An 11,341-nucleotide genomic window follows, 5' to 3' on the forward strand; every position below is an offset into this window, starting at 1 on the left:
ACGTACGTATAGGGTGATCGATTTAACCGAAGAAATGAGTTTTTCTGTGAAACGGCCGAGAAAAATAAATTATTTTAGAAACTATTTAATTTTTGCTTACTTTTACTAGAAGTTAAGGCAGAAATACAGAAATTATCTTTACGGCGGTAGACGTTGCAGAGCTTCAAGCGCTTTTTTCCAGCAACATACATTTTTTAATATGTCACGATAAAGATTCCTTAATTTTGATTATTTTCCCTATATAACAATTTTTTTATCTTCCCACTTTTTAAAAAGTTACGGGCAATTCTCTACTGAATTTCTCTATCTCATAATTATTATTGTAACGACGTAGTCAGCGATATAGATCTTTTTCAGTGCTCTTGCTGGTTCAATATATCAATAACTATGATGGTTCTATTTGCAATAAAAAACGTATTCACTATAAACAATTTAATAACACAACTGTGTATACAACAATTACATTAATTTGTAAGAATTACAAATCCACCTGTCATATAAGGGAGACCACAACAACATAAAGAAAAACAATGTTTGAAGCGCCGCGACTCCTAGCGTCGTAAAGATAATTTCACTCTACCTTCAAGTAAAAGTAATCAGAAATGCAATAGTTTCTAAAATAATTTATTTTTATTTTCCTCAGCCTTTCAAAGAAAAACTCATTTCTCCAGTTAAATCGATCACCCTGTCTATTGGAAATGAATATTTCGTTAACTCACAGTAACGGGAGCATTGAGCCTCTTGAACTGCCTGATCTGATTCATTTTAATTAAAAGGCAATCAATTAAAAATAATACGTATGTATGGTGCTCCTTCATAAACGATTATGACCCTTTCCCATCTCTGCTTTCCTTGTAATATATGTGTTCCGTAAAATACATAAGAAGCAACATACAATCGTCGAAAAATAAATTGCTGTTTGCTGCGAAGGCAGCTCCCTAGACAATTATTCCAACATGTTTGTGAAACAACTCGGTATAATTTATATACAATGCAATGCAGTAATAGCTGCAGATACTGCTCGCGGTTAAGCACTTGAGCACAGCGCCATCTGTCGGCTGGTAGAGTAATTAAATGATTAAGCTTTAGTGCCACAATATTAGTTTGTTAAAGATTTCTATTACGTACATCCAATGTGAAAGGAAGCAAATGTAGGAACCTGTACAAAACCTACTTTGCACTACCGTTAGAGTAAAAAAACGGAATGTTTCTTATAACTTCTTATTGAAACAGAACTCATCTTTCACTTCCTAAACTTTGAATTAGTCGATCATTGGTGATATATTTCTACAAGCTTTAGCGAGTAGTTGAATTATTTCCTGATAGATGGCAGATTCGTCCATTTGAAATACATAATCCATAAAAGAAATATTTACGTACATCTTAAATTTTGAAAGTTATACTGTATTGTATAACTTTGTACTTTAGCACATTTTATATTATTTGCTTAAAATAATATTCAACACATAAAAAACATTAAATAATTTTATTCATATAAAATGTGTAAATTCATTTTACCGCAATTTCTTTTCAGACTGAAGTCATTCACACTCATTCAATCAGTTATTTGCTTTTTTATGTATATACAGATATGCAAACCATTGCGATTGCAAACAAAATAAAATCGTGTTTGAACAGATCACACTGTTAGGTTTTATCCTAAATGTCGAGATATAAATCTGTCTATGTATTTGCCTTTTCGTTCGTTTGCCTCTTAGCACGACCAGGTAACCTCTTGAAAAAGAAACAGATCGCACAGGGACGTACTTGATTTTTTTATTGTTAATTTTATTTGAAATATACAGGGTGTCCCGTTCATGTTTCAAAGAACTTGTGTGCAAGTTCCTCATGGAAAAATAATAGGGGTAGTTCATGTAAAGTTTTTTTCTTAGACAAACTGTTTTCGAGATACAGTGTGTTGAAGTTGTTACTTTACAAATGGTTTTCCTAAATTATTTTTAAATCAGCTAAAGATAAAAGTGTCAAAATTTGTACACGAGTAAACATCAACTGTGCGTTAAGAATGATGTGCAAACGGTTTCTTTCTGAAAAGCAGTGTCGCCGATACAGGTGGAGGGGTTCAATCGAAAAAAAGATATGTTAAAAGTCAAAATTTATTACATTTCTATACTGTTCTGTAAACTCTAAAGCATACCACAATAAAATTCGGTAGCATGAAGTTGCATAGAATGAAATAGGGGACAATTTCAGTATCTACTGTAGTATTTCGTGTTTGCACATTTATATAATTGTGCAATTTTGTTGTTCCGTATGTCTCCGAGTCTGTTTCCTAATATTTTTCTGTTTTTATCACTTTTTTAAGCATTCATGTCCATCAACAATTCAGTCCATTCAACAATTGTTTATTTTAGTAATGGTGGTGTAGTAGTTTACAAAATCTAAAATTAGTTAATAATAGATAATTAATTACCATAATCTGTTTATTTTGATTTACTTTTTTATATGTTAGTTTACAACAAACTGAAACTTAAAATAAATTTTATTTTTTTGTTTAGTTAATAAAATGTTTTACAATTTAATTGTTTCATGTAATACGTAAGAATCGATCAATATTGAATTTAAAAATCACGCACGTCTTAAGTTCTTGACTGAAGTTCGTTTCGTTCATGCGTTCAATTCGTTTCTCGACTTGCTCATGATTTATTTATTTTAAGTTTTTAAGGCTTTAGTTTACTTTGATGAATCTTATTTTTTTAATGCACCTATTTATAAGTCTGTGTAGAAATTTTATTAGGTATAAGCCTAATGTTTATGTTGAGTCTGAAAATATTTAGTTCATGTTCCTTTAGTTGATTATTTTATTTTTGTTTTGTTAATTAAAGGATTGTGATTATAAGAGATAAATTAATAGGAAGAACGCTTCTGTATCTTTAAATTAAAGCTTGTTTTTTTAAGATTTCTTCAGTTAAATTCCTTATTTACTATTTGTTTAATTAAAAGACATGATTAATGATTATTAATAATTATTGGAAGAAAGCTACGATTCAAAAACATTGAAATAAACATAAGTATATTGAAAGTATTTAATAAAAAAACAAGTTAAAGGTTTTTAAGAAGAAGATACTCAAAGTTTAATTTAGTTTTGTTAGTAGAAGTAGAAACATAAGTAATTAATAAAAATACTAAATAAATAATAAATGTTAATGATGATTGTTAAGTTTAAGCATGTTTATATTTCGCATTGCAATACCAAAATTATGACTTTTTAAGTTTTAGAAATTTCTCGAGAATTCGAGAATTCCCGGGAATTCCTAGTCGAGAATTCTCGAGACCCGAGAAAAAAAGTAGGCCGAGAAATCAGAAACCCTAGTTATGATGTTAAAATGATTTTGGACAACCGTGATATGCACATATTTTCGAATTTTTAGAATTGCGTTTTGGTATAGCCTCTTATAAAAATATTTTGCTCCTTGCTTCCAAAAAGTGACCTTTGCTGCATTAAAAATAGGATCTCCGTTGAATAAATTTGATACCGATGTTTTGCAAAAAAGTACCACATGCTCATTAATTTTATCTTATTGACATACACAGGTAGTAATCACATGATTGTCGTTACGCTTGACGATGTTTTGACGTATGAAAATGATATCTCACATTTTTTTTATTACAACCGACCTACCTACATGATGAACTTCACGTACGTACTGACATGTACTTTTATACCCTAATTTGTCGATTAAGGACCGGATACACAAAGAGTATTAGATTTAAAATATATTTCAATCGAGCAGATAAGATTTTAATAGGAATATATAGCATGTTTTTCATAACAGAATTTTTATTATGGGTAACTAGCTTTGATTTCGTGAATTTTTCAGATATTTTAATGGGTACAATAATTTCGTTGGATATCTAATTAAGATGCCTTATCAACGGTATCAATCCAAGACGACTTGTGTTAGCATCCATTTTTTTTAGTGGTTAAGGAAATGAAAGAGCAACTTATAAAAAATTAAATATATTTCCAGCGAATTTGTCTTTTACTTTTGTAGAAAAGGAACATTGTGTATTTAGTACAAAATCACTAATAATACTGATTTAATATAAATTAAAAAAATAAATTAAACCTAATATTTCGAAACAAGAAAATAAATAAATAAATAAATAAATTACAAAGCGCACAGTTTATGCGACAAGTAATATAAATGTAACATGGTACACGCCATTGTGACAATATTTAAAATAGCGATGGACATGTGAACTTTCCTGAACTGTTTGTGAACTTGCAGGTAATGCGGACAGTTCAACAATTTCCCTGGATTTAATTTCCCTATTTCCATACCGACACCAGCTCTCTTTTCTATGGTATTTTTCTCAACCATCAAAGCCAAAAGAGGAGGGGTAAGGTAAAGGCGGATGACCAATTCAACCAAGAAGCAAATCGTCATGCCAGAGGCCTGTAACAAAAAAAGGTTTAAAAATTCGTTTCGTCCCAAAACATCTGTTTTCATGATATCCCGTTTACAAACACGGACATCGACACAACTGTTCTTGAAATTTTTTAATGAATCACGATTGTCAGTAAACGAAAGGTTAATGAAAGATGTAGATATTTATTTATAGACATCCTGAAAAGAGATTGATTTTAACTGCATTCTAAATTGTTTCTACGTGTCGCACGAAAAGTTAACGTATATTTTATAAAAAAGTCCACGCACGTGTGTCGCAATAAATTGATTTAAGCATTTACCTGAATAGCAATCTCCGCAGTTCTCAAATTGCTGTTGTTTGTCCGTAAGAATATAGCGAGGGTGATCAAGCTCAGAGTGGCGTTGATCAAGAAGTACTTTGGAAAGAGGACCCTCTGGACGTTCCCGAAGATGTGTCTGGGTAACGTGAAATATAACGCTAGTCCCGATACGAACGTCATCCAGATTTGAGCTCCGAAGTGAGCACTAAACGACCCTAGATACACTAAAGTCCATATCGGTGAAATTTGACTATAACTTTTGCTTGGTAACATTAAATATGCCACGCATAGAACTGAGAAGGCTGTGATTAGATGTGCTGGTTGTGTGGTGTGGAATAGGATCCTGAAAGAAGAAAAGAAGATTTTACTCATCTTTCGAATTTTTTGGTACATTTACAGCTACCAAAAGTGAAAGCATCTCTTAGGCAATGATTTATAAAATTATATTTTATACAACTTGTCGGTGCAATTTTTTTTTTAGATAAAGCGAAATATTAACGTCAATTTAAACTAAACTTTATTTATTATGCATACGTATGTGTAACAAAAAGTAGTTTATGGTGCGTTACGAACCGATTGCACTAAATATGTTACTACTAAATATACTGTGACGGTGAAATGAGCAACCTTCACTTTTATGGCACATTCAATTGTTGTTTATAAAGTGCAATTGTTCGGATGCATATAAAATTGCATTATAAGCAATTATATCTTATACAGTCCGATAAAAAAAGGAAACGTCTCCACAGTGATTGATTTCAAAGTAATTAATCCCATAATTTTTAAATACCACTCCGGATTAAAACTGAACGAAACAGGTACTTGAAATCAGCACACCGAACGGTAAATTCGCTTACTTGAAAAATGTGGATTTTAAGAAAGCCTTGTGCAGTTCCCCGACGATATCAAAACAAACTTTGGTATAGTAAGTGGCCACAGCTAGAAGATCTTCCTTGTACTGCAATTTATCACCATTTTCATTAACGATCTTCGGTTGTTTCTTGTGGACACTGTGATTGGACACTTTGCCGGTAACGTCGCAAACGGTAGCACTAGGACTCCTGCCTACACACATTTCGATTAGAATATTATATCACTAAAAGCTTCAGTCGGCCCTTAAGGGAGTAGCTTATGTCACGTAGCGACGAATTCGACTCTCAACGATCGACCGATCTACTTCGAATGTCTATGCTAAGCTTTAGGGTAGGTCTTTATAGAATAAAACCGGACCCCACTACTCGGATCGCACGTGCTCGCAGACGTAAGGCAATCCTCACTTCAAATGATTTCTAACTGATACGAAATTTGATTGACTGATGTTACTGATAACAAGCGAAGCCAGTAATATCATAAGGTAATGAATTTACATAATTGAATCTCACGTAAACACAAAAAAACTGTCATTTGAGGACGCAGCAACGGAAGCTGAACGTTTGTGTGGGGGAAGGGGTGGCATATTACAAATACGCAGCCTTCAGTAACTACGAGGAGAAGTGCCTGAATGATGTTAATTTACAGAGCGTGTTATTTGAGCCTTTATCTTTGGGGAAACTTATTTTTTGCACTTTGTGGATTAAAAGTGCCATTTTAAACCCTAGTAAAGTGTCACTTTTAATCCCTCGGGAATAAATAGAATTTGAAGAACAAAATGTTTGCAATTATGTCGTAATCAAGTTGTTGCAGTGCCATGGGCGTAGCTAGGGGGGAAGGGGGAGCAGGGGCGCGCACGTCCGACCCCAGAAGGCCCGGTGCTCACCCCAGAAAAAAAAAGAAGAAGAGAAATAATATTATCTTTCTCATTTTGGTAAGTCGCTGACTGCGTGAGAGGCCTCCATAGAGCTTGCAGCCTTGGGCCCACCCCAAGTATAAATGCTAGCTACGCCTATGTGCAATGCCTTATTTCAGGAATTTAATTTAAATAAAAGATTTGACGTTTTTGACAAAAATGTCGAACCAATAATAAAAAAAAATTAATTTTAAACGAAGTGAATTAAAGTGCACTTGGGATTAAAAGATGCACTTTAGCCTCTCTGTACATAATAACTGACTTAATGTTAGTGGTTTCATGTTACAGGGTGCCAAAATAGCCTTGGGAGTAAAGTCTCTTATAGCTCTTAGATGAACTTTGCACATTATCCCTTTTGATATATGATTTTGCACTCGGCGCGTATATTAAGTGCTGTTTTAATCGCTAGGTTCAGAGTTAAAGTGCCTCATTTAAATCCCGAGGAATTAAATTTAATTTTAATCCGTCTGTCAAATTGGCAGTAGCTATTATAATGTTTTATTTATTTTAAATTAATTAATTTTTGTAATTTTAGACCAGTCTTGAAGCGTCTTTTAATCCCTCAAGTGATCGTTTAACAATCCTCACCTCGGTATTAAATATGCACTTCGAATTTCATACACTATGCGTTTTCTCTTTCATTCGAAACTTGCACAACTTGATGCAATGTTTTCGAAGAGACGAACTCTGTTTACGCTTAAATTGATTAGTTCCCTAGACATTTCGCAATTGCTTCGATCTTGATCTTTTACCTCTAAGACCGGAGTCCCGTCTTAGTCATACCACTTAAGTGTTTCCCCAATATTTCCGGACTTGTCCAATCTGTTCGGCGACAAGAGCGTATTGATTCTGTGACTTCTTCAAAAAGACCGGAATAGCTGAACATTACTCACTAAATATTTGTAAAGAATACGGGAATAGAAGCCATACGATTGTAGTTTAGTAAAATAAATAAGAATATTTTTAAGACTGTCCAATTGGGTTAACGAATCTATATTTAATTTTAAACCAACTGCATCTTTGAAGTATAGGTAAATATTCCAGTTGGTAAGTGATTTGTTGCAGTTTGCGTGGATTGAAGAGTCCTACATTTTAAGACGCCGTCATGTTGATCGAACCAATTTGGACCCAACATCAAAACAATCAGTTATAATATTCTGGAAGGTTCCGGAGAATTAATCATGAAACAATTAAATGAATTAAATAGATAACATTAAGAGAATAGATTGAATATTCAGTTTTAATCGAATCCTCAGTTGTAATTAGAATATGCTCATAAATAAATCCACGTAACCACAGTCGTGTAATAAAATAAGTAAAATAATACCAGGCTGTATTATAATTCATGGGAAAACTAAACAGAAATGTATTAATATTCCCGTATTTTACATTTACCGATGTTTGTTTTTTAGAATAACATACAAGTAGCTGGGGATTTTAAAACTTAACTAACCGTATTTGTATAAGCATTTATTTTTTCTGTGTAATAGTTTTAAAATTATATTATTACATATTCATAGGATGTCACACTGTGATATATTTTCTTCAAAAGTCAATGTACCGCGATCACGGAAAATGTATTATAAAGAAAAGAGTGCTGAGATAAATATAAGCTTTTTATACATAGAAACAGCTTATAAATAGATTATTTCATTGCATTCATTTTATCTATCCTTGATACAATTGCTCCACCTAAACAGTCATCAACATCGCCCGAAGAAAAACATTTCAAGGACTGTTTGTTATTAGCATAATTATATTAATTTGTTCAGCGCTAATATCAGCAACGCTTTAATTTCACCTTCTTTCAATCCTTTTTAAATTAGTAGACCTGAAGATGATACAGAGTTGTACGTATAGTTTTCTTTCCTTTTTTACTATTGCATAGCATTTGAAATATCTATTTGTGACATTATCTAACGGATTTACCTTGTTTGGTAACAATATTTTTATCACTATAAAAAATCTGAAGATGGAGTATTTTCCCAGGTAAAAATAACCGTTTATAAATTCAAGTGTGTCACAATTTAATAAAAAAATCTGTTTTCTCCGATTAAATAAATAAGTGTAGAATAAACCAGATATGTATATTTTGTAAATAAACAAACTCTACGTTACATTCACATCTTGGAATCATAGACTCTGTTTTTCTGGACGGATCCGTGACAAAATACGCGTAGATCAATAAAAATGTATAAGCGTACGCATTTAAATAATCTCAGATGCTTTATCTAATATATTCAGGAATACATTTACACGTACATGGTGTCTCAAACTCGATAGTATGGGCCTACTGTGAGGATACAAAAAATTTAAATAAAATTTGGGGCACGTGGTTTTAAATGGGATGAGGTAAGCTCCATTTTCAATCGAAAGTATTATCTTTCGGATTTGACAGAAACGACTAATGACGTCATCAATTATACTTTTTTCTTATTAAAAAGCTATCTTTTTATAAACTTTTATAAGAGAATTTTTTCTGTATAACTATATTAAAGAATTATCTAGTTTATTTATTCTTAATGACATTTATGCACTTTAAACAACGGACATTCGATTATTTTCCAACGACTACTTGATCCTTCCACCGCTAATGTGCTTTTAGGTGGTATTTATTTTGAGACTCTTTAGGACGATATTGCTTATAACTTTCAAACGAGAAGAAATACTAAAAAATTTCTCTAATAAAAGTTTATTAGAATAAAGAGAGCTTTTTAACAGGAAAAAAAAATTGGGTATGTTTCTGGAAAAATATAATTGATGCCGTCATTAGTTGTTCCTGTCAAATCTCAAAGATAATACTTTCAATTGAAAATGGAGCTTACCTCATCCCATTTAACACCACGTGTCCCAAATTTTATTTAAATCGTAGCTTCGCAGTAGGCCCATATTATCGAGTTTGAGACACCTTGTACATTTCGCTATTGGTATGGTAATTTTATTAGATCTTTAGATACTCATCATAGGCTCAGTATTCCACTTTCTATTTTTAAAGAGGAATGGAACACAAATAATTATTAAAACAATTCGTACGTTATTCAACAGCAATCCAGTGGACAACCACGGAATAAAAAAGTTTGGCACCACTTTTTTTAAAACGATGATAAAAATCATGTGTCAAGACATTACCGCAATGTTGCAGAAACCACAGCTAGACAAAAATAAAAAGTGAATTGACAAAAATTTTAAACACTGACTGAATTAAAAAATTAACTAACAAAAAATTTAAACGGGATACACATTATACGAAATAAAATATATCCTGTTTTTGGACACCCTGTACGTATATTCAAAACATTTTCATATAGCGCCGGTTAATATGCTATGCGCCTACTATTTAATTGGCACAATTATTTTCCATGATGAAATATCGTTAAATTAAACCAAGCACTAAAGAAAGTCAAGTCATCAGTTTTAGACCTCTTACGTAACTGCATTGAAATAAACCACATTTAATAGTGGAACTCTATATAATTATAACACATTTATTTTCCTTTTTTTACAATCAATTTATAAAATACGTGTTTTTTTTTCTTGGTAAATAATTACAGAATAGGCCAAAGTGTACAAAAGCGGTTGCGGTTTGGCAAAATAAGTGCAACGGTAATACTGAGTCCAACTATTCACCTGTTTGAGAAATAAACGTACATTTTTATCGCCTAAAATAAAATCAGATATTTATGTGAAAATGCACGAAATATATTTTTGGAGAACAAGAGGCGTGTGAAATATTATTTGAGTCATAAATTGTATTGTTGCCAAAAATCGATACAGATAGGCGTATAATTGTCCATAAACGCAAAATTCTGAATATATACAGTGACCCATTTGAAAGAGGGCCACCTTCATAACATTTTTATTTATGGAGCGATTTTGACAAAATATTTTTTTGAAATGTAGAGGGGAAAAGGTGTGTTTTGGGGCCTAACGGTGTCCAGTTTTTTTTTTCAAACTAAGGCCTACTAGGTCACATTCGGAGGCTGAAAAATCCAGAATCCATATTAGCAATTTTTTTAGAAAAAATCTGCGTATGCCACTGGATTCGGCGTCCCCTGAAATGGATCTATACCAAATTTCATGAAAAAATTAACGATTCTATGGCTAAATTGCTGTCAAGTTGTTTATTATGCATCAAGAAGCTTTTTATCTAGTAACCCATGCGATAACAAATCAATCACAACAAATATTTAATAACAACATTTAATAGACATCCTTGTATCAAAATACAATGAAACAAACAGAAAAACAAACGAGAAATTAACATGAAATTTACAAAAACGCAATATAATAAAATTAACACACATGAATTAACTTTAAATTATGTATTTTTCAACTAAATCTCCATTTAATTGAATGAATATTTTTGTAAATGTTGCCTCGTCACTAAACAAAATTTAATAAATGTTAACCCAGAGTTGTTCATAATAGTGGCAATCTTTGTTTTATTTAAACATGCTTTAATAACACAGCTCCATAATGATGAACAATATTCCTAATAGCAGGCTTTGCAATTACTTAAGTCGCAGATGACAGGTCACCTGAACAAAAGACGGAAATGTCAAATTTATTAGCTCAGTAGTGAAATTTACCTAGGTACTGTTCCTTAAGTGCACTGTCAAAAAGTATGGCTGGACTGTGAGAGCGTGGCTGGAGGAATATCTTCCTAATCAGTGGATAGTGCGAAATAGTAGATTAATGGAGTTTCCCCCCAGAGTTCCCGACTTAACTACCCTAAATTTTTTTCTATGTGAGTTTATTAAAGAAAAAGTTTATTACACTCGTCCAACCAACGCAAAAGAACTGCGCGAAAGAATAAGACAGGCATGCCCTGAAATTATACACCA

General features: G+C 32.2%; 1 protein-coding gene across 1 annotated transcript; it reads right to left on the bottom strand.

The window, feature by feature from the left end:
• Positions 1–3,963: 3,963 nt before the first annotated feature.
• On the bottom strand, positions 3,964–5,902 carry LOC108910960 (transmembrane protein 205). The gene is made up of 3 exons (XM_018715747.1): positions 5,569–5,902; positions 4,712–5,054; positions 3,964–4,418 (listed from the first exon to the last, which is right to left on the bottom strand). Exons 1-3 carry the CDS (start codon positions 5,784–5,786, stop codon positions 4,131–4,133), a joined length of 849 nt encoding a protein of 282 aa, XP_018571263.1. The 5' UTR covers positions 5,787–5,902; the 3' UTR covers positions 3,964–4,130.
• Between the last annotated feature and the right edge of the window lie 5,439 nt (positions 5,903–11,341).

Source organism: Anoplophora glabripennis, unplaced genomic scaffold (genome assembly GCF_000390285.2).
Source record: "Anoplophora glabripennis isolate ALB-LARVAE unplaced genomic scaffold, Agla_2.0 scaffold182, whole genome shotgun sequence".
Lineage (NCBI taxonomy): Eukaryota > Metazoa > Arthropoda > Insecta > Coleoptera > Cerambycidae > Anoplophora > Anoplophora glabripennis.